This window comes from Uloborus diversus, chromosome 10, assembly GCF_026930045.1.
Source record: "Uloborus diversus isolate 005 chromosome 10, Udiv.v.3.1, whole genome shotgun sequence".
Lineage (NCBI taxonomy): Eukaryota > Metazoa > Arthropoda > Arachnida > Araneae > Uloboridae > Uloborus > Uloborus diversus.
The window spans coordinates 55,334,956-55,360,163 of NC_072740.1; the positions used below are offsets into that span (position 1 = coordinate 55,334,956).

The window sequence follows — 25,208 nt, forward strand, 5'->3', positions numbered from 1 at the left end:
GATCGTAAAATAAAAATTTAGGTCGAAATCTGATTTTTTTGGGGGGGGGGGGGGAGTATTACAATTCCTTATCCGTAAAAAGGAAGTAAAGTGAAATGAATCAACGATACTTTAAATCCCTGACAATTTTATCAATTTATTTCTGTTAGTTTTTTTTTTTGCCATCGGCCAACAGCATCGGCCATCGGCCATCGGCAATCGGCCATTTGGAGGAAAACAATCGGCCATCGGCCAAAAAATGCCATCGGTCGAGCCCTAGCGATTATTCCACATTGCTTCAATCATTCAATTTTATGTATTTTGCACCTGGCGCTCTATGTTTCAACAAAATTGATGTCGTTTACGATTCGGTCATCCGCCACATTAATCTGGATTTTTAAGAGTCTACTATAATATGAAAGCCGGGGCAAGTCAGACATTATAATTATTTGAAACACTTAAGTTCAGATTTTTAATTCAACACATAAAAAATGAAAAGAAAAATCAATTTCTTCCATCATTGTTTGAAAATAATTATAAACCAGCAAACATCCAACCCAATTCAAATTGTACTTATGTTACAAAAGAAAAAATGGATTATTCAAGTGGGGCAATTTTTTCTGTAGATCTATTTTCAAAAATATGACGGGACAGCTAAAAAGAAAGTTTATAGATAAATAATGAAGTAAATGTTGTTAATATAATCTATTAGAAGTTTGCTTAAGATTAGAAAAAGGCCGAAAACACTTAGAGCTTAAAATAAATTATTTTGCTCTTGAAACAGATATTTAGTTGGATTTTGTAGGAAAAACAAATATCAGCAAGATCCACAAAGATGAATACAAATTATTATAGAAAAAAAATTATACTGTAGCAATAAAAAAAAAATTAATATAGATGCAATAGATTAATTAAATTTTGATCTGCTAAGAATAAGTATTTATTTCAACCCCATTCCTAAGACTAAAACCACAAATAATATTAACAGATTAAACAAAGGGTTTACATATGTATAGGATATCAAGGAAATAAACTCGTAAAACAAACTTTTTTAAAAAAAATCAAAAATCAATACCGACAGTATGAGCTAAGAACAAGACTAGAGGAATTTAACAACTATTATTACGACAGTACTTATCCAAATCTATGTAACATTGTCAAAAAGTAGGCATTGACTTTTACTCACCAGTGTATTAAAATATGTAGGAACATATTTTTTAAGGAATGCAACACATGAAGGTGATCTCAATGAGTCCAGTATAAAAACCTAAATTTTAAATGCCATTTTAAGCCGTTCACAACTTCAATTTTCCTCTTCAGTCAAATACTTATCTCTCTGATGTAATATTCTTAAATGAAAACAAAACATTCACTCACCATGGAAAAGTTTGCTCCTGTGCTGTTTAACGACTCAAACTGGGCAAGTTCTTTCTCTAAATCCTCAATTTGAGACAAGAAAAATTCAGAATCAGTGCTAAAATTATCTGGCAGAAGCTGATCAAAAGCTGAAGGGGGAAAATACATCTGTCAAGTTCAATGACTGAGCACTTTCACTGACAGGTAAATATGAATCTTCTCGCAAAGCCTCCCTTGGTTCAAGTTGTGGTAAATCTTCAGTTTCTCCAAAGGTTGTCAATTCTTCAAGTATATATTCCCCTAAAAATATATTCCAAGCATTAATACAGAAGTTTGAGAACATTTAAAAATATTTGTATCATGCAACATTCTTAGATTAATGTTGTTAAATTTAGCAGAAAGAGCATTAAAATATCAGAGTTCTTACAGGAACATATAGTGTCACCTCAGAGCAACAGTAAGACACGTAATCTCAGGAATAACAGAATGATATCCTACTGTTGTTTTGAGGTGATGATATAACTGTGATTGCAAAACAACTTGCACTTAACAATGGACATTTTTGTTAAATGCAAGGGGGAAAATAAAATAATAATGAAAAAAAAACCCCTCTATTTCTAAATAAATATAAAGAATACCATAGAAACAAAAACTAGCAGTGATATTGACTTGCGACGCTTTATTTTTTGTGACACTGATACATTAATTATTTAAAAAATTTGTTTTTCTTCCAAAGACTTGATATTTGATTTAAAAAAGAATAGAAAGAAAAATTTAATTGGAATCGAGAGGGGGGGGGGGGGCGGATTCATTGTTTTAAAAAAGTTAACTTGCTTGAAAAAAGAACTCTTAACTACTACTGATGTGTTGTTTGATGTACAATACTTAATTATTTAGCATTTTACAGGTGTCCACTGGGAGGAGGGGGGGGGGGGGGGTCATGACAGACTGTACGATTGTAATTTTTAATGGGAGTCACTATCAGAAGAGTTATGATCTAATTTGATGGGAGGGGGGGGGGCTTAATCTTGTGGGGAGGGTAATGTCTATTATTTGAGGGGATGCCTCCTTGGGGAAGGAGGGCATACCTGTATTCTAAGTTTTAATTGTCTTATTCTCACTGAAAAGCGATACCATATGCTTTGAAATTAGCATAATTAGAAAATAGAAATAGTTTTTTTTTAAAAAATAGCCAAATGCTACTTGCAACTAAAACACGAGTTTTCATTTAAGAAACGATTTTAATCCCTACGATTTTTTAACATTACCCATATTTTCAATAAACTTTCAGAAATCAACATTTAATCTAAATAATTACCTGTTTCAGAATCAATAGTATAGTTCAAGCCAGCTAATTCGTCTGGCAGGGATGTCTCTTCTTCAACTTTAATGTCATCATCATTAAAACACACTTTAACCTGTGAAAAGAAAAGAAAACATACAGCCCCAATTAGCTTTGTTGAAGTAATACAGACAAAATAAAACCTTAATGTTTTTGAATGTAATTTTAATCAAATATTTTGGATATGTGAAAATTAAATGCGAATATGGAAACAGCCTTGTAACAATGTGACACAGAACTTGCTTCATAACATACCTCATTCATTAAATAAATAAATATTAAGAGTTCCATTATTTTGTGACAAGACACTTTTGTCATACAAGTAGCTAGTATACAAAATTCCTCAATGATTTCCTCTTGCATATCATGCTTATGTCCTTTTTTAAGTATTTATACATTAGACTTGTTTGGTGTTCATCAACTTTAGCACAATTTCTAACCTTATAAGATATATATTTTCGTTTTTCTGCAACATAATATCAGTTTAATATTATCAACATATTTGAATACTTTTCAGAGTATAAACCAGAATTGAGACAAACCAAGAGCAATAATCAATTTGTTTTTTCTGTAAAACAGAAGACTTAATGCAGTAAAACCCCTCCTAACGGACATCCCTCGTATGCAGACAATTTTAAATTCCCCGATTCAAAGGCAAATAACATTATTAAACCTCTGTCCCGCAGACACCCCTCTATTGCGAACAAAAAAATTTGTCCCATTAGTGTCTGCATTAGAGGGATTTTACTGTAGTTAAAAATAAGCCTAAAATGCAAAACCATTAAAAGGAAATACTTACATGCTGTTTTGAATACTCTAACTCTTTTAATTTTTCAGCTTCAACAGATTGACGTGAGTCAAAGTCGTAAGCATCTCTAGAAACTCCTAAATCAATATCTTGTTTCCATAGAATTTCAATGAGATCCATATCCTGTTTGAGGAAAAAAATAAGTTCTGTAAAAAAACATACTCCAGACACAAACATACAGATATTTTGCAACAAATGCTTTAGTAGAAAAAAAAAAAAAAAAAAACATAGTACTAATGCTTTAATGTAATTCAAAACAAAAGGAAAAAAAACTATTACTGAATCAGATGATTATATTAGACTGTAAAAAAAGAAAAACATTTAAGTATAATTACCTGAGGATAGCATGCTTGACTACATTCGCATTTAATATGCATTTTAATATTTTTTTTACAAGAACACTTTTATTTAATTTTTAAAAACAGCGCTTAACACAAAATTGAAAAAGAAGCTATATCGTACAAGGAATATGTTTACAATTTTCAGCGCAACAGTAACATTCCGCAATCGAGTGCAATAGGAGCACACTATTCCATATCTACAAGAGGAGCAAAAAAGGAAAAATGCTATCACTTCTCGGTCTAAGTTCGCGCTTATCACAGATTAGTTACACACACACGGATAGGATAATACTACCCATAAATACATACAGATGGCGCCACAGACAAGAATTTAATAGAGATCTCTAGAATTAAAATAGCGCATAGAAAATGCATTTCGTTTTTTCAGAAATTTAAAAATTTGAAACACGATGACAGTATAGTAGCAGTGGCATAGGAAAGGGGGTGGCCCTAAAATAGAACCCCTTTCTTGCAGATCAAAATCAAACTCCGAAAATTAAACCTAAAATAACTTTCTCTATTTAAAAGATGTTTCACTTCATCTTAATCTTATATAAGTATGACACCGGGCGGCACCTTCTGGTGTGGGGGGGGGGGGGCAATTAAACCCATTTTTGTGTTTTTTTTGTAGAAACTAGACAAAAATTTGAAGGAAGATGTTCAGAGGCGCCGTTTGCAGTTTTTGCTCAGTTCAAAAAAATAGTAGATCAGGCACGACATAACTTTTAAAACTTCTTTGTTCACATACTTCTTCCTGATTTTTATAGCTCTAATTGTCCTTTACAGGAGCTCAAAATGCAGATTTTTTTTTTTTTAGTTTTCAACAAGAGAGAAACCGAGCCCCTAACTTAAACTAAAGGGGGTCTCTTCATCATTCTCCTGATACCCCTTCCCCTCTCCGAGATCAATAAAAATAATAATAATTTTTTTTAACCGGCGGGGCGTGAAGTATTAGAAGATTTAAAAAATCATCCGTTTTTATGTATCAGCGAAATAAACACACATGGTGAAAAAAAAAATAATAATTTGAATTTTGACATCTTGAATTCAAATTATGTTTTTCGCAATCACGAGTGTGTGTATGTAGGCGTGTGTGTTTGTGTGTTGGGGGTATGTGTGCTTGTGTGTAGGGGGTATGTGTATGTGTGTGTCTGTGTGCTGGCATAAGTGTGTGGGTAGTTGTGTGTATGTGTGTGTGTATGTGTAGGTGTCTGTGTTTGAGTGTGTGTTTGTGTATGTGTGTGTATGTGTGCGTATGTGTGCGTATGTGTGCGTGTGTGTGTGTAGTTGCGTATGTATGCGCGTGTGTGTAGGACATGGATGCAACCTGGAGACGGCTTTTGCTATAGGAGCAGCATCGTGAGGAGCCGGTCGACGGTGATGGTGCGGAGGGTGCTGGTGGGAAAATAAAATGAACACGCCAAAAACAGTCAAATGAAAGCAATAAGCAATCGTGATTGCTCAATAAATAAATAAAAATATAGCTTACTTTGTTACCAGTCCAGAGGCAGAAACTGGCCAAAACTTAAAAGTATCTTTAATAACTTTAACTTAATTTAACGTTTAAAGTAATTACTACATGATGTTCGTTTAAATAAACTAAAATATTAAACTTCATTTCATCATTGTAAAAAATAAAATCCTATGCTAATGATCTTGATTTAGTTTAGAAAGGGAACTTTTCAATTGCAGATGCTCGTAATATTTGGATTAATCTAACGAAGGACAAAAATCATATGGGTTCTTAGGAAAATGATGTGACATACAGAATTAAACAGGCATTACTGATTGTAATTTGCTCGCTTATATGCTTCATCAAAATAGATTGTGATTGAAATTATCATGTGCTTTAAGAAGAAAGCGTCAGAATTTTACTAGCCATCTTGCCAATATTAACCTAGGTTTTGTGTGTTACAACATTGCAAAACAAATCGGCCCCATTTCTCGAAACTTATTTTTCCAGTTAAAATTTTTACCATAATAATAAACTATGGTAAAATAAAATCATATATAAACTATGATTTGTCCGAATGGCCAGATTTTAGTACTCTTTTGATACCTAAAGGGTGTTTTTTTTAGAGGTATAGAACTTTAAATCGGGAACACTGTTTGATCTGTGGGCCATTTTGATAGTTGTCACTTGTTTTGTGTTTAGTTTGGTTTGCCATTTCATCATGAATAGACAACATAGGACGGTGTAACACGCCACACAGCCCATAGCGCGTGTCACAATTGATTTATTGAAAGAAACTTTCGGTGAACGAATAATTTCGCTTAATGGACCCGTGAATTGGCCTGCGAGATCATGCGATTTAACTACGCTGGACTATTTTTTGTGGGGCTGTGTGAAGTCTCAGGACTACACCGATAAGCCACAGACGATTGATGCTTTGGACAAGAACATTCGCCACATATCACTCACATACGGCCCCCATTGCTGAAAAAATTGATAGAAAATTGGACTTCCCGATTAGATGTTCTTCAATCCAGCCGAAGTGGCCATATACCAGAAATCACATTTAAATAAAAATGGCAAAGAATCATGTTTCGAATAAAGCCAAATTCATGGCGATTTATATCATTTAACGGTGTTTTATTTGAACCTAAAGTTCTATACCTCTAAAAAAACACTTTATTTTCTGAATCTCTACCTACTCGGGGCCAATCCTAGCAAGTGTGTAGTGCATGCACGCGGGCGGCCAAAAACAAGGGGCAGCAACATGCCACATATAGTTCTATACATAACTAGACATATTTCTACAGGGTTCATACTCAACTTTGAAAATTAAAAGTAAGGAGTAGTGCAGCAGTTCATTTCACTTTTTCGGACTAGTTTCTTGTTTGAAGATGAACTTTTTAAAACGTATTTCAGAAAAAATATATACAACTCTAATATTATTTATTTTTGCTTTCATACAATACATTGAATGCACAAACATCCTAAATTTATAGTAAAATATGCATTTACTGCTTCTTAGACTTGAGCCGTCTCGGAATCAAATTCAAATACGAGGGATGGGGGGGGGGGGGGTCAACCATTGGGTAAGGGGGGTCTTGATCATGGGATTGATTGAAAGTTTTATGAATCATAAAAATTGATATCCAGACTTTGCTGGGCTAAAGACTATGTTGTAATAAGAAGAATTTATACTGCAAAAAACGTAAATGCGAAAGATTGCAATAAAAAAAGTCCTGGACATCTTAAATTTATGTATAAGTTTGAAAAAAAATTCATACTTGATAATTATGACTGAAATTCGTTAAAAGCAATTTTTAAACTTGTCGACTGCTTTAAAATGTTATAATTCCAGCTCTATGGGAGCTACAGAGCTGTATAATAGCTCATTGTAGAGACAATTGAGAAACTTTAACTTGATATGCAACTTGAATACTTTTCGAAAAGAATAGGTTTTTTTCGACAAAATTTTCAAATTCAAAAAATCAACAGTTTTTGAGATCATGCCTTTTAAAAATGAGGAGCAGGGGGGGGGGGAGGTTGATTTTTAATGCTCACAAAAATTTTTAAATTGGGACTATGAAGGAATCAGCAGTTACAGCAAATAATGTAGAGCACGCCGTTTTTACAATTTTTGCTAAAACGTTTTAGTAACTGCGATCCCTTCATGGCCCAAGCGGAAAATAGTTGCATGTATTCATTACAACGCATTAAAAATCACATATTGTTTTTCAAAATTTCAAAAGAAGCTATCTTACAAAATTTTGAATTTCAAAATTTAAAATATTGTGGAAAAACATTTTTTATCGAAATGCATTCAAATTATGTATCAAATTAAAGTGCATGCAATGAGCTATTATACAACTCTACAGCTCCCACAGGACTTGAATTATAAAGCACTTTTTACTCTAGGGTCCCCCGTACCTACCACTGTTCGTGGTTTAACCAGTTGGATATGGGACTATGAAGACGCTCTGATTGTTTGATCCAGACCAGGGCGGTCATTCCAAGATCGTCAGCTTGCGAGATCGAGATTTTTACTCACGTGATCGGTTGTGATGTAGAAATGTCGCAAAGTAGTACTCTAATCTACTCGAACTTAACTTGCGGCTAGGTTCGAGTAGATTAGAATACAATTTTGTGACTTTTTATTTTTTTTCTTTCATTTCTACGTCACAACCGATCACGTGAGTGAAAATCTCGATCTCGCAAGCTGACGAGCTTGGAATAACCGCCGAGGATCCGAGCAATCCCTGGTACCATAGACATGGGAACCGGAACCGGTTTCCATGTCTATGCCTGGTACAGCCCCAAGAGAGGTATCGTTTCACTCGGAGGACTTTGTGACTGCGAGCATATTTAACGTCCTACAATCACTATCAATGAAAATGGTGGATCTTTGACCGTCAAGGATCGAACCCAGGACTCTCTGTTCACAACTCCGATGCCTTACCGACCAGGCCACCACGGCCGTTACAAAGCACTGATAGTAAGTTTTAAAAAAAGGGGGGGGGGGAGGGGTTTAAAGAGCTCAAAAAAATTATCTCTTAACAGTTATGAGTATAGATTGTTAATTTAAGATGCCGTGATTGCATAAAAAATTTGAGATAGTAAAGTTGAGATTTTTTTTTTGGTTGATTTGTTACACCCAAAATTAAAATTTAAATTTTTATACTTATACGGGTATTTTTATGTCGCTCTGTCACTAAAACGCTTTCTTTGAATCCTCAATGACCCATCCGGGGACAGTGACAAACTTTCAAAATCATTTTGTTCTCCTTTTTCTCATCATATTCCTTTTCTGAATTCTTAGAGTACATATCCTCTCCTCAGTTAGAAGGTAGACAACTTTCATGAAGTTTATTTTAATGGAAGCAACTGCACTTCGAATAATTGCTTTCGGGAGAAGAACAGTTGAAACGATATTTTAATGACGCGCATAGTTGCTTTTGAAAAAAAGCCACCCACAGAGCAAGGTTATTTGGATAAACAAAAAGACAAGCGCAAAACAATCGTAGCAAAACAATCAAAGCAAATCTCAATTTAAAAATGACCAAAAAGCTATTGTGCTTTAAAAAAAACAGATTATTTCGCTTTGAGTTAACAATGACTGAACGTGAACTATTTCAGCATTTAAAGTAGTTTCCATTTTTTTTTCAAGCCATGGCAGCGGCTTTTCGGAAAACTGGAATTCTCTCTCGGCACACTAAGTCATCCTTACTGTTAAAAAAAAAAAAAAAAAAACGTCCATGAAACTGGAATTTTATAAACTTTTCTAGTAACGATATAGCATATTTTAAGTAACTGATTTATTTAACATCACCCTGCATAAGAAAATATAGTGAAATTGATTTTCATTTGTAGCGTCGAAAGTATAATTTTTCCTAAGAAAAAAGGTTGCTTTTTAAGCTGCAATGCAAAATAAATATCAGTTTATATGTGAAGTTCGCTGAGTTTCGAGAGAAATGTCTTTTCATTAACAACAATTGTGCAGTAAGTTCGGAAGTGATAAGTAATGCTAATCACTGAATTCATAATTTACACAACATTAATCTAAAAAAATGCGCCGAAAAGAGTTCACTTCAACCATTCTAAAGAATTTTAAATCTAACTTAAGTGTCGAACAACTTATATTTTAAATTTAGACATACTTTTAAAAGAAACGAGCTGATGTGTGTATCACATGACTTCCTTTCACTCCAATTTAATGTCTTTTCCCCATTACTGTCATTTTAAACGTGACTCAATAGTTTACTCTCTAAATATCACCAACAATGGCCAAATTGAAACTAGATTTAAAAAAAAAATTTGAATCGCTAAATTTGTCGCCAAGTTGGCGACAAAACTTGGCGACCAGAATATTGGCGATATATCGCCAAGTGTCCGCCAAATTATAACACCACTTGAGTTTACATCGAAATTAACAATGATTTCCCCCCAAAAGGGGGGGAATACCCCTTTAGATACCCCATTGATATTGCGAATGCAACCAAAAGGAGAGGTGCACAACTAGACCCCACTAGGAGTCTACGTACCAAATTTCAACTTTCTAGGACATACTCATTCATACATATTCTTGAGTTATGCGACATACATACGCATATCCGCACATACATACAGACGTCACGAGAAAACTCGTTGTAATTAACTCGGGAATCGTCAAAATGGATATTTCGCGTATCTATACGTTCTTAGGCACTTATCCACGTGTGGTCGCGTCGAAAAAAAAAACCTCAAGATTCATTAGGGGGTGAGTAAAATGGAAATTAAGGTCGATTTTTGAGTGAAAAGTTTTTCGCGAATACAATACTTCCTTTTTTGTAAAATGAAGTAAAATGTCACAATCTCTATGAGAATAGAGTAGTAAAATATTTTACATTTTCTCTGGAAAATGTTTCGATAGAAATACAAGCTATTAGAGTCGCATATTGATTTTTGATTATAATTGGATATGTGTTTTTGCATGTTACATACCCCAAGAAGACCAAACGAAACGCTAAATACCAGTTGTTTAAACATGAGAACAGATATTTAAACCAATTAACCTAGTATCATTGCAATTACGTTACGCAATAAGCAAAGATTTGTACAATATTGATTCAGTGACTCTTGAAAACAATCAAATATTTCCTGTAAAAACCTACACAACTGATACGGGAAGTAAAAATAATTTATTGGGCAATCCAGCATAATTCTGGAGAAAAAATCACTAGATTTCAAAGATTTTCTCAGTCGGATCGTTATATTTGTCAAAAATCGATTTTTGGGTTGACTTAAGAGTCAGACAAGGAAGATTTTTGCTCAAAATTCAGTAACCCTAGTTGTTTCCTCTTTTATATCCACACTAGCGGTATCCGCACGGCTTTGCCCGTGGTAGAAAATTTAAAGGTCATTTGGTTCGCCTGTATATTTACAAATGATGAAATTCTCGCCAATTTGCTATTTTACTTTGCTCGCCCATTGTCACATATGGTAGTTTGCTCGTCTACGTTGTGTTAATTTGCTCGGTAAAGTGATCTTAAAATTGGAATAAAAAAAGAACAAAATCGAATTTCCGAAAAATCGCTTCGAGGTGCTCACCCCTATGCTACGAATTAATTTTGTGCCAAATTTCATGAAAATCGGCCAAACGGTCTAGGTGCTACGCGCGTAACAGACATACAGACATCGAGAGACACGTAAAGATAAATAAATGTAGAGTCGACTCCCGATTATTCGTGGAATCGGGTGGCAGGCAACCGCGGATAAGTGAATTCGCGGATAATCCGTAAACTAGTTAAAAACGATGCTATTATACGGACTAGCTTAAAAATATCAATAACATTATCATACATTTAAACTGTAGCAGAATCGATAACAGTGTATGTAAAAAATGCAAGTAAAAAGTTAAAAAAGGATCGCTCATTATTGCAAACGGCTTGCACATATACGCAATTAGATCACGCAAGCTGATTCCCTGGAACAGATGAAACTAGGTTACACGAAAAACGCACAGGGGAGGGGGTGGAGAATTTTTTCAATACTGGTCCAGTCACTCGTTTACGCGCGCAAAGTAGTGTAGTTCTAAACTTCAATAAGTGAGGTTTACTTAAAAATCAGGTTTAACTACTTAGATTTAGGAGAACTTGGAAGATTTGATGTTAGTCGGAAATGGCAGGGAAGAAAGAAACAGGAATGTATAAAAACAGACTTTGCATTTGTTAAGTTAAAATGTGTGCATTTATTTATATTCAGTTACTCATGGCGGATTTTTCTTTTTCTAAGTGTAGAAGGTCGCGGTTCGCGGATAATCCGCCCCGCAGATAAGTCACAAGCGGATAATCGGGAGTTTACTGTAAAAATATTTCGCTCAATTTCAGCACCTTTCACTAGATTTTCTAAGTTTACTACGTATACCAAAGCAAAGTTGAAAATTTAAAATCTTACTAAACAGTATTTGAAACTTCCCGACTTTCCGAGAAATTTTAAATAGTTTCTACATTTTCCTACGACACTCGCCTTTTTTCCCTCCCTTTTAGAATGCCGTTTGTGTAAAGAAAGCTAACATTCCTAGAAGTGTATTAAATCTCATTACTACATCACCTTGTTTACGCATTTAGCAAAAATATGTTCTTGATCGCAGCTTAATTCTTATTATGAAGCAACTAAGCGGTACATTTTTCACTTTTGGCGTTTCAGCAAAAGTCACTAAATCTAAAGTTCGAGTTTTGAAACATAGTCGATTTACTTGCATGATTCGTTGTGAAAAAAATAAAAAACATTGCTTTATTACCTCAACTCACACAGCACGATTACAATTGTAACTTTATAGTAGTTGTATGCCATAAAATAATCGACTGAAAGCTTCGACTGCACATTAGTGTGTAGTAGTCCATTAAATGTTTCTTGTGAAATTAGTGACTTTTGCTTAAACGCCGACGATAGATGCAAATTCTGAATAGTGAAATTATGCTTTACATTAATTGTTTTAGGGAGCATATACGGAAACAAAATGTGCTTCGTTTTCAGGGTAACCAGATCCATGAACTTCAGAAGAAAACGAAAGTTTAGCTTTGAAATTTTTTCACAGCAGAAAATTTCTAAAAACCGAAGAACATTATCTGCTTAATATCCCATGCATTGAATACCAGACCAGGAATCAACTTATGTTTCATTCCTGAGTAGTATGGAACATTACTCTACAGAATATATTGGTGAAAATCTGGTTTCAGCATGGTGATTTAAAGACAAAAATTGACGATTCTAGTTAACTCTTCTTTTTTTTTCTTTCATTACGGATAAAAAATTATATTATGTTAAATATACTATCTTCTTTTGCAATTAATTTTTGTTCGGCACAATTTCTATCTTGCTGAAGAAATTCGATTTGAAAGGTCAAAGCACTGGAAATGCAGAAATTGAAGTAAATATAAAAATGAACAAATAAATGAATAAAATAAAGCACAACAAAAAATACACAAGAAACTTCAACTAAAGGCTTTTAAACTCAAATAATTGACCTCATTTTTACAGATTTAGTCTCTTAAAATTCTATTTTCGTTTGTATATTTGCTGCAGCAAGAAATTACATTATGGCAGGAAAATAATTGAAAATGGAACAGGAAGTTAAGCCCACACATATACTGATTAAAAAAAGAAAGGGTATTAGTATACAAACTTGCAGAAAAGTAAGGTTACATTAAAATAACAGCTCTATATCCATATCTATACAATCGACGCAATTGTTTATAAGAAAGATAAAGCAAAATAATGATAAAACACGCAAGATATCCGTAAACTTTTTAATTGGTTTTCCGGGTTTCTTGAAAATAGGTTTTATTTTTCTTTATATTTTAACTATTATTCGTTACGCAAATTTTTCTTCCTTCTCCTTCGGAAAAACAATTTGATGTCTAATTCAACAATACCAGCTGACTCGTGGGAAGCATTCGCGTTTGCTATAGGGTCATTCCATGTCAAGTGATCCAAAGTTTTTTCCCTCACCTTTTTGTATTTCTTTGAAATTTGGCTCATCGATTGTACCCTTCGAGGTAATCAAAAGTCCAAATTTTTAGATTTTTATCTCTATTATTTTTTTATTTATGACACTTTGATTTTTCGAAAAACCCTCTTTTTTTTCATGGATGCTTGAACATAAAATGGACGATAACTCAGCACCAAATATAGATAAAAAGATTTGGTAAAAAGCATTTTAAAGTACATTAGTTATTGTTTAATGGGATATGCAACATGACTAATTTCAAGAAAATTTTAATTTTTAAAAAATGAAATTTAAATTTTAATTTAAAATTTCTCAGAATAGGTATAATGAATTTTTTTTAAAAAATTCTCAAAAAATTTGAGTGTATTTTATCTTCATTTGTGCAAAGTTTCAAGTTGGGATCTCAATGGGATCATATTTTTATGAAGTTTTTAAATAAAATTTGACTTATGAAAATAATGACATTTTTCAGATTCTAACAAGTTAAATATGGCGTTCTCTTACTGGGATGATGATCTAGTAAGTGGTGATTGATCATGACTATGCTTGAAGTGAGGCTGACATGAATTTGTAGATTAGTCCCCCCCCCCCCCCCCCCTCTAAGCCACACAACCACGTTTCATCTTTTTTTTTTCTCAAAACTGTATTCAAAAAAAAAAAAAAGGCTGGCATGTAAGAGTTATAATCATAATAAACTGGGACGCACGCTGCTAAACATCAGTAGTGACTAAGGCTTATAAATGGGGGGGGGGGGGTCATAAAAAACTAAAAGTCTGAAAAACTTTAACAGACAAATAGAAAAACTCATTTGCAGCTTTTTTTTCTTTCGGAAAGTGGGACGGTAGAGGGGAGGGGACAATCTGGAATGAAGTTTTAACAATATGGAAGGTTATGCTCAAACTAGCAAAATTTGTTTGATCTATAACTGCTTGAAATATATGTATAAATAGATCTCGCTGCATTGCTCTCCTTTACAACTGAAATTAAAAAGAAAACCTTAAAGAAAAGAAAAAAAAAAACCAGCTGCACTCCAAATGCTGTAGAAAGACAGTTTTATGCGGACAGACAATATGATCTGATACTTAGATTTTTAGTTCAGTGTCACAAGAATGGAACAACACGGGGGAAACACTCCTATTTTGCTATGATCTTGAGACAAACTATTTCTTTCGTGCCTCCAAAATTGAAAATTGGTGCAGGGGTAGGGTGATGAAATGAATCATAACTCCTTATCAGATAGTGTATTAATTCAAGTACACTTTGTGAAGTAAGGATTGAAAAAGAAACACTTGGTCTGAAAAAAAAAAAAAAGCATCAGGTGAGGCGATGACTAATATAGAGTGTTAATCGTTGGTGTGGGAGTGGAATGGGGGGGGGGGGGGGGTATTGTACTTTGTTTTGATTTAAAGAAGAAAATTTACTAGCTTTTAATATGTTTTCTATTCATTTTGTTTTATTTTATTCATTTATTTATTTTTTACATTTTGAAAATAGTTTTGAAAAAAAAAAAGTAAATAATAATAAAAGTGGTGGTTTCGGGGGAGGGGGGTCTTGCTTTAAAGAAGAACATTTACCCAACTTTTAATAAGTTTACTATTCATTTTGGTTATTTATTTATTTATTTATTTTTACATTTTGAAAAGTTAAAAAAAAAAAAAAAGATAAAATGTGGTTGTGTGGCTTAGGGGGGGGGGGATACTAATCTACAAATTCATGTCAGCTCACTTCAAGCATAGTCATGATCAATCACCACTTACTAGATCATCCCCAGTAAGAGAACGCCATATTTAACTAGTTAGACTGAAAAATGTCATTATTTCATAAGTCAAATTTTATTTAAAAATTCATAAAAATATGATCCCATTGAGATCCCAACTTGAAACTTAGCACAAATTAAGATAAAATACACACAAATTTTCGAGAATTTTTTTAAAAAAATTCATCATACCTTTTCTGAAAAATTTAAATTTAAAATTTAAATTTCATTTTTTGAAAATTAAATTTTTTTTAAAATTAGTCATGTTGCATATCCCATTAAACAGCAACTAATGTACTTTAAAATGCTTTTTACCAAATCTTTTTTTCTATATTTGGGGCTGAGTTATCGTCCATTTTATGTTCAAGCATCCATGAAAAAAAGAGGGTTTTTCGAAAAATCAAAGTGTCATAAATAAAAAAATAATAGAGATAAAATCTAAAAATTTGGACTTTTGATTACCTCGAAGGGTACAATCGATGAGCCAAATTTCAAAGAAATACAAAATGGTGAGGGAAAAAATTTCCCAAATTTTGGATCACTTGACATGGAATGACCCTATAAGGTTTTCACAATTCTGGTTTTTTTTAAGTTTTTTTTTTTTCTTTTTACGAATAATAGCAAAAATGTGATTTATTTCTTGCTTGGTTTATTTCTTCTTCATACGGTACCATTATTGACCTGGTAGACATTACCAGTCCAGAGGAAATAGGGGATACAGACACAGAGAGATGCGCGCATGTTTTAATAGTACAGATAATACTGCTTAGTGACTATTTCTTACCGATATAAATAGCTTTTTTTTACCAAGTAATGTAAGAAGAGCGATTTCATCAACTTTAAAAATAGCTTCTAAACAGTAACTTCAAAATTATAATAAGTTAATCCTCATGGCTCAAATGTGATGAACTAAATGACTGAAATACGTATCAACCTATTCATAACGCGCGAAAAATCGTTTATGGCTATAATCTTCTGCAAAAGGCATATGAAATGTGGCAATGTTATCACGACCACAAAAATCGTAACGAGCTTTCTATAAGTTTTACTTACAAAATCAATATGAGACTAAGGTGAGTCGCATTTTAACGAAACGTGTAAAGGTTTTATTGGGTACACACATGCTCACACACAAGTCATTTGTGCATTTCACACTAAGGTGAAAAAAGACAAAATGTCAACATTATTGTAAAAAAACTTTTACTCAGAACTAAAAATTCTGAAAAAGAAAAATTAAATCTATTTAAATATATATATATAATTTCGAAATACATCACAGTAGAACTCCAACTATCCGAACTCAGAAAATCCGAATGTCTGATTATCCGAATAGTTTTTAGAATTTCAGAAAACAGAGAAAGTTAAGATGAAAACGTACTGCGATTTGAAAAATAAGGACTGCCTGCGCATGCTTCTGCGAAGGTAGAGTAGGAGCAGCGCAAACACCTATTGGGATGATGACTCACCGTCTCATTGGTTCAGTTCTATTATTAGCTTCTAAGGTGCAGCACTTAGCTTAAAATGTAAAAGTGATGCTATTCATTTAATTAAAAGTTATTTTTCTTTTAAAATATTTTTTTTTCTCCCATTTAAAACATCATAACGTAATCAAATAAAACATACTTTATTTAAGAATCCAATTATCTAAAACTTTGATTATCCGTAAGGGGTCTGGTCCCAATTCGGATAATTGGAGTTCTACAATATTTCTAAAAACTGATGACTATTTGCTGGTGGTACATAAAACTATGTCAGAATAACCATTGCAAGTTTTACACGAATCAAATTCCCGGAAAAAATGTCCAAAATATTTGCTAAAACAGTACAACTCATGTTTTCACGCTTTGCGTGTGAAAGCATAGTTTGAAGTCAGGTTTCACGATGTGAGTTGGTGTTACTTTTATGAAAACATGTACATTTATTTACTAGTTCTGAGTTAACAACATTTGGATGATTTATACGCCATGTGTAATTCTGTAATCACAAATGCACAAAGCATGCATTAACTCTTCCACAATTAAAAAATACTTCGATATTAACCAATTTCGCCTACGGCATCGTAAATAGATTATTCATTTTCAGAGTTCAGGAGGTTCAATCAGCGTGAAAAAATTTCAAAAACGAATTTCATAAACACGGAGCAGTTTCCTATTTTGTTTTAAAACATGAACAAATATAGTGTAACAAAGTGAGAGCCTTACTAACTGTGGTCACACAATTGATTTTATGCATCTTTAAACCCCTATCCAATGATGCGAATCATTTGTTTTCTTAAGTAAGAATACGGTTAAATCCTTCAGCAAGTTTGTCGAGAAGAAGGAAATATGTTTATAACTCGTCGATTCAACAACCACGATTATTCATCGCTACACAAAGCATTTAAAAGGTGAAACAAAAAATCATGAGAACGTAGAATTCAAAGGATAAATTTTAGGGGGTCAACACGAGTACTTCACTTCCTCATTTTTTACCTTATCAATAATAGAATGTTAATTTTAAATGCGTCCTATAAAATTAAATATTAATTACTTTAGGTGGAAATTTCTAAATGAACTTCTTATTTTCTTTATGTTTTTGTCTTGATCTTTGCTTTTACACACATTTTTGAAAAATTTTGCATGAAATACAATTTTACGTGTTTGTTTCTTTTTTTTCCCCAGATTAATTTCACGCTAACTTAATTTTAAAGATTTGCGACTCAAAAACTGAAATACATAAAGTATAATATTAACATAATTTCTATTGCACACATTAAACTTAAACCATCAATTCAGGGACTAATTTCCCAATAGGCAGAGTAGGCAGCTGCCTAAGGCGACAAAATTTTCAGGAGCGGCAAATTTTTGCTTAAACTACACATTTTTTAAATTAGTTATTCTTGAAAGTAAAATATTAGTATTCTTTCATTTTCCACAGAGACAACTTTTTCTTGTAGTTTAATATTGATTACTTTCACACAGCTTACTCAATTCAAATGTCTTTCAGTCATTATAATAGATCAGCGTAAAACAGTAAGTGAAAACGATAAGCGGGTGTCAATTTCAGAAAGTGTCGTTGCATTTGGCCAAAAGTCGCAATAAGATTGGAGTTGGACTAAGATTTTTAGTGCTATACTAAAGTTTATTCAGTTCGATTTTTTTGAGCAATTTACTTTTATTTATTTATTTATTTTTTACGTCATTAATATTTAAAAATTGTTTTCTGTTAGTATTAAGTCTCGGAGGTAAATGACAATGATTGACGAGCGAAAAAAGCTGAATGATTTTAAATGAAGGAATCATGTTAAATTAAAAATCGGAGAACGAAAAAGAGTCTTCAAAACATTTTTAAACGTGATATATATTTTTTTTCTTTTTTTCAAAAGCGGAAACTTTCGACTCTTGGTAATGTAATCCAGTTAAAATTTACTAATGAAATATAATCGAAAACATATAACATTTAATGAGAAGGAACGTTAGGAATCATCAAAAAAACTATTCTAAAAATTTAAAAAAAGAAAAACGAATATGTTGCAATATGATCTCCAAATTTGCCGAATAAGGTTTTTTTTGGGAGATCACTGTGACCTCCCATCGGGGCGCTCCTGAATATGAAACCTCATCATTTCGACATTCGCTTGACAGTTTAAACTTTTTGGAAACACTTTTTTGCCTGTTTCTGAGTCAAGGAAATTTTGCTTCTTCTTTAAGGGGAGGGGCGGCAGATTTTAAATCTGCTTAGGGGCGGCATGGAGCTAAATTCGGCCCTGAGCAAATTGTAAAATACATATAATGAATCTAAAGTTACTGTTAGGAAGCTAATTCGGAATGCCGAAATGAAGTTGTTTAAATCCTACTATTTTTAAGTAACATTATACTATTTAATTATCAGCTATTTATTTTTTTATAATGGTGAATTTGTCAGTGTCTATAACAGTTTATTTAGTAATATCTTTTATAATGGCAAAAAGTGATACATTATAGATTGTCTCGAGTTTTCAGGAAAATTTTGAACCCGCTCCACGGTAGACTTAGCTTTGCCTTTTACCTACTATAGATACATCCTACTTATACAAATTAAAACGTTAATTTTACGGAAATTTGTTCCCTAAAAGTTACTTTCTTTATTTCGTTTTACAACTGACAAAAACAGCCAAATATTTTCAACCACAAATTTCAACTCACATAAAAAAATTCTACCGTAGACATAGTTACGCAAGCGATAAATACTCTTCGATAAATAGAGATTGCAATGCATAAATTTGAGGTTATAAATTTCAACGTCATAACATCATTTTTATGCTTTTCTCTTCTTTAGCAAACTTTACATACATAATTCTGTAAAAAGAGGTTAAGTTTTTGCTTAATAATTGAAAATAGTTTTCCTATGCATTTTTATTTCCTACATAAATAACAATATATGCTTTTCTTCCTCCTATATGCACTTTTTTATGCAATAATAATAATTTATGTAAAGCTTGTAAAGCAACAGAACAAAAATGAGGACATTATAAATGTTTATAAGCCATTTTGGTCATGTTTCTCACGTGGCTCAAAGTCATCCTGAGTGTCAGGACAAACGTTAAGTCAATTTATTTTAAATGGTCCTAACTAAAATTATTTCTTAATTTTGGATTACAAATACTTTAGGAGTTTTCTTTCATATTATACCAATAGATTCAATAACCCAATTAAGAAGAGAAAATTAGGCGCCAAGTTATCCTGAACAACCTTAATCTAACATCTTAAGTGTTCAAAAATATGATATATAAATTAATTGTCAAGCACAAATTAAAAAAAAAAAAAACTGTTAGAAACAGATTATATATTATTGTACGATACATACACACATATGAATTGACAGACATACAGATAGAACTTGATTTTATCATAATTTCTTGTTTGCTGTTTTATTTGTATGCCATAATATTATTAGTTTTATGAGTTAAGACTTATAAATGAACTAATTCTGCATTACTGGAACTTAACTTGTTAACTATTATTATGCTAATAGCAAGAAAGCAGGGAGAGCCATTCCATTTCAGATCAGGCAGGGTCTGTCACATGACCATCACCGATTTTTTTGAAAAAAATACAGTAGTTACAACTAAGGGACATATGAAATATCCCAAAAGGATTTTGCAAGAAAATTTTTTTTTCTTCAGTTACAGCCTATTAAAATTCTGCACAAAATCCGCCATTTTGGAAAAAACCGGCAAAACACTCCATTTCAAATGGACATTATTTCAAAAGTATTTAACCTATTTGAATAATTCTTTTTTCTAAAAATAAATAAGGACCCATATATCCTCTAGACATCGTTTTTGAAAGTTTAGTTAGGTTTTTTGATAAAGAAAAAAAATCATTTTTGTCGCGAAAAAACTGCATTTTTACCGATTTTATGATTTTTTTTCTCCATGAAAAAAAAGTTTTTTTTACTAAACGGAGATGGCAGTCTAAAGCCCTTATATGATAGTTTCATAACATATTTTATTATAATCCTTGGATGCATACAGCCTCGGAAATAAAATTTGAAATTTTGAAAATTTTCAAAAATTAGCGATTTTTGAAGTGATTTTACTCAAAAAACCCATTTTTTAAAAATCTAAAAATTGGCTCATTTGAACCCCATATAATGCTTAACGAGTGGATAGACACCGCATCCCGTATTTTTTCTCATAAAATGTTTTATGATTTTTTGAAAGTGACCTTATCGCCCATGGCATGCATGTAAAATAAAAATTTCTAATAATTTCAGTCACTTAAAATCTGATTATATTAATGCCTAATAGCTACTATAATGGTGCACTTTATCAGCAGCAAATAAAATTTTACTGACTTTTAATAATACAGCAGAATCAAACCGCTTCTGATGACCCAGTCAATTCGTCTTTTTGTACTTTGTTAAATGAATATATTTTTCTGCTGATCAACGCCTAATTGTTATGGGAGCTGAGATCCCATACTTACTTGTTTCACTCAAATTTTTGTATTTTTGACCGAATTCAGGCCACTTAAGTATTAAAATAAGTTCTAAAGACTATAGGGATCCTGACCTTCTTTTGTTAGAAATTGGATCCCTGACTATAATAGCTACCTTTGGTGAGATCTGTTTGGTTACCTCAACTTACAACCATGTTCGATTAATTATTTCTCTCATAAAACAGTGGGCTTTTTAAATTCTTAAACTACAAGTGAGTTTTGCGGTATGAATTTAGTATACATATTCTTACGTATAAAAGTAATCATACTAGGTAGGATCCAAAAATTATGTGACAACATTCGCCAATGTCAACCAAAGCACGAAATTAAAATTAATCGTTTTAAATGCATTATATTGTTCTTTCCTTTGATGGTTTCTCCTGTCGCGTAATTGAGTTGAAGAGAAAGAGAATTGAAAGAGAAAAAATATGATTTGTTGCTGCATATGAAAGTAACGGTTAATGCATAGCTTTGGAGACAAAATAAACTAATATTTATAAAAAATATATAGATTTTTACTGTTTCTGATAAAGTACATCATTATCGTAGCTATTAGTCATTAATATAATCACCAAAGGCTCTTCTATCTAAAGGCTACACACAGAGTCTAACAAAAAGACGAATTGACTAGGTCATCAACAGAGGTTTGTTACTGATATATTATTAAAAGTTAGTAAGAGTTTAGTTGTTCCTGATAAAGGGCACCTTTATTGTAGTTATTAGGCATTAATATAACCAGAATTTCAGTTACTGAAATTATTAGAAATTTTTATTTTACATGCATGCCATGGGCGATAAGGTCACTTTCAAAAAATCATAAAACATTTTATGGGAAAAAATACGGGATGCGGTGTCTACCCACTTGTTAAGCATTATATGGGGTTCAAATGATCCAATTTTTAGATTTTTAAAAAATGGGTTTTTTGAGTAAAATCACTTCAAAAATCGCTAATTTTTGAAAATTTTCAAAATTTTAAATTTTATTTCCGAGGCTGTATGCATCCAAGGATTATAATAAAATATGTTATGAAACTATCATATAAGGGCTTTAGACTGCCATCTCCGTTTAGTAAAAAAAACTTTTTTTTCATGGAGAAAAAAAATCATAAAATCGGTAAAAATGCAGTTTTTTCGCGACAAAAATGATTTTTTTTCTTTATCAAAAAACCTAACTAAACTTTCAAAAACGATGTCTAGAGGATATATGGGTCCTTATTTATTTTTAGAAAAAAGAATTATTCAAATAGGTTAAATACTTTTGAAATAATGTCCATTTGAAATGGAGTGTTTTGCCGGTTTTTTCCAAAATGGCGGATTTTGTGCAGAATTTTAATAGGCTGTAACTGAAGAAAAAAAATTTTTCTTGCAAAATCCTTTTGGGATATTTCATATGTCCCTTAGTTGTAACTACTGTATTTTTTCCAAAAAAATCGGTGATGGTCATATGACACTTTTCATACCTGCCTGCCTGATTTGAAATGGAATGACTCTGGAAATTCGTGCAACGATGCCCTATGTTGTGCAATGTAAAAGTGATAATGAGATATTATAATAATATTGTAAGCTTTATGACCAAAATTTTTAATGTTAGGGATTGCTGATTAACGCGTCCACATAAAGAGATACAGTGAAACCTGTGTAAGTTGACCACTCGCGGTGCAGTACTTTGGTGGTCAACTTAGACAGGTGGTCAACTTATAAAGGGCGGTAATGTTTTTTTTTTTTTTGTCATTTCTGGCACCATGTATTCATTTTTTCAGGGATTCACCCTTACTCTTTCTGTTCAGCTCCACTTTCATTTTTTGACATTATTGAAAGTGAAACAATAATTAAAAATACTATTATAATACTTTTGTTAACTACTTTACTTGTTCTTAACTATATTAGACACTGTAGTTTTAGAAATTCCATATATGCCAGCTATTTTTCTCTGGCTTTCTCCATTTTCAATTACTTTTAATATTTCATACTTTTTATTAATCTCAAGCTCCACTAACTTTCTTTTTGATGCCTTTTTATGTAAAACTTATGTAAAACTTTTTATGTATAGCACGAAGAGCAACAAGCTCGACTTTCCCAGTTCATAAAGGCAAAATTAAAATATCCTATCTCTTAATCCCTTGCACCTGAAACATGTAACTTTAATCATTCCTCATTAGCTGGCCCAGATCTGCGTACTCGCAGTGCGAGGGGCCCGCGTCCTTAATGGGGCTAACGGCCCTAGAAATTGATGAAAAAATAGGAAAAAAAAAAACTAGCACTAAAGCTTATTCGCTTTTCAAATAGACACTGCTCGCCACTAGGGAGAGGCCCTACATATTTTGTTGCAGTGGGCCCAAAATGTATAGATCCGGGACTGCTCTTTTTAGCAGAATTCCTATGTTGCCACAACTTATTGCAACTGAAAGAAAGGACTTTGAACTTTTCTACTGACAACTATTTTCATTGAACAGAGTACAAAAAGCTATCTCAAATAGAACAACAAATGAAAAATAAGTTTGGAGAATAAAGAGCAGTATAAGCTTTATGCTGCTGGTTAAGTTCGTAAAATGCTATAGTATGTCATCAAAGCTTTTTTCTTTGAAAGCTATCCAAAAAAAAAAGAAGATATTATTGTTATTATTATTATGAATAAATAAATAATAAAATAAAATAATATTCTGGAGAAAGTTTTAAAAAATAAACCAAGTGGTCAACTTACAAAGGGTTTTTTACAATACTCCAGACCAAATTTGGCGTACATTAGTGGTCAAGATAGACAGGTGGTCAAGATAGAGAGGTGGTCAAGTTACAAAGGTTTTCCTTCATTATATGAAATAGGGCTAATTACGTTACTGACAAAAGCGGTCAACATAGACAGGTGGTCAACTTACAAGGGTGGTCAACTTTACAGGTTTTACTGTATTAATAATCGAAAAACTGTATACAGCTGTAACTTTTTGGGTTCAAAAGTTAAGTAAAGTCTTACGATATTACAACTGTTACTTTAAAAGAATACGAGGGCTAGATGGTGAACTCATTTCGATAACAAACTTTGATCACAATATTTTAACATAAAAGGCAAGTATTTTTTGTACAATAGGGTAAAAACTTTTAAAACAAGTTCAATAACTTGACTAAAGTAGTTGAATGTCGAATGGACATGAACACCATTAGGGAAAGTTTTAATGAATACAGGTTTGCAGTCAGCGATCCCTTTTCCAAGGCCAATCTTTCACAACCTGACATGCGTTTTGGACATAGGAAATGGGATGACGTGTATTTTCTGTGGATAAAAAAAAATAAGTATACGATAAAAACGGTTCTTAAAAAGAATTTCTTATTTTTAAGGCAGTAAAAGGAAGCAGAGTTTGTCGAAAATTGACACTGACACGTACGTGCGTAAGGCTTAAGTTCAGGCAATTTTTCTTAGGTTGTTGCTGTCTTGAGTGTCATTGAGTTCATTTTATATTGAACGGAAATCGATAAGAAATCGTGTGGACCAGGCAAAAAATCGTGTTGAATTTTAGTTAAAAAATGTAAGTGGCGTTATGTACAGTATTGTATGTCAAGCACATTTGAAAAAAGTCATACTACTTTCCTAAACGGTATTTTCATGGCTATTTTAGAAAATCCGAACAACTTGAAAATCCTGTGGTCCCAATTCTTTCGGACTTTTGATGTTCTACTGTGCAGGAGAAGAAACAAAAGAAAATCGAAAATAATAAACATCTAACTACTTATGTCCACGCGGTAGAACCCCATAGTAAACAAAAAGAACAAAGTTATATAGATGTGATGAAATCGTATTTCTTAATGAGTAAAAAAGATAAAACAAATAAATAAATAATTTTATTTATAAAAAAAAAGGGACTGGCACGTAATAAGCTGCAATGCGCAAATTTTACCCCGAATACGTAAAACTGGACAGATAGTTTCCTTCGTGTTAATTGAATTTCCAATAATACCTCTCTTTTTTTTTAAACAGATAAACAAAAGGAACATAATAGCTAATTAATTTTGTTGGTGAAAAAAATATTCAATTGCCAGAATCAACAAACCAGCAACATTATTAGTAAACAAGACCACTTTACAAATGATGCTAAAAGCTAAAATATAATGGAAATAAAAAGAAATGAATCAAATGATGATTTCTGTTGAAGCAAATCAGTCACAACGTCTGAACTTAAGAAAACTTTATTGAAACAATAAACTCGAATAAACCATTTCAAAGTGTGTTGGAAGATCAG

General features: G+C 32.4%; 1 protein-coding gene across 1 annotated transcript in view; it reads right to left on the reverse strand.

Moving 5' to 3' along the window:
* Positions 1-25,208, reverse strand: part of LOC129231005 (endoplasmic reticulum membrane sensor NFE2L1-like) — a 123,421-nt gene that overhangs the window by 41,874 nt on the left and 56,339 nt on the right. The window contains 4 exon segments of the mRNA XM_054865249.1: positions 1,357-1,498; positions 1,500-1,635; positions 2,654-2,753; positions 3,477-3,608. Of these exon segments, the coding sequence (XP_054721224.1) occupies positions 1,357-1,498; positions 1,500-1,635; positions 2,654-2,753; positions 3,477-3,608 (510 nt within the window).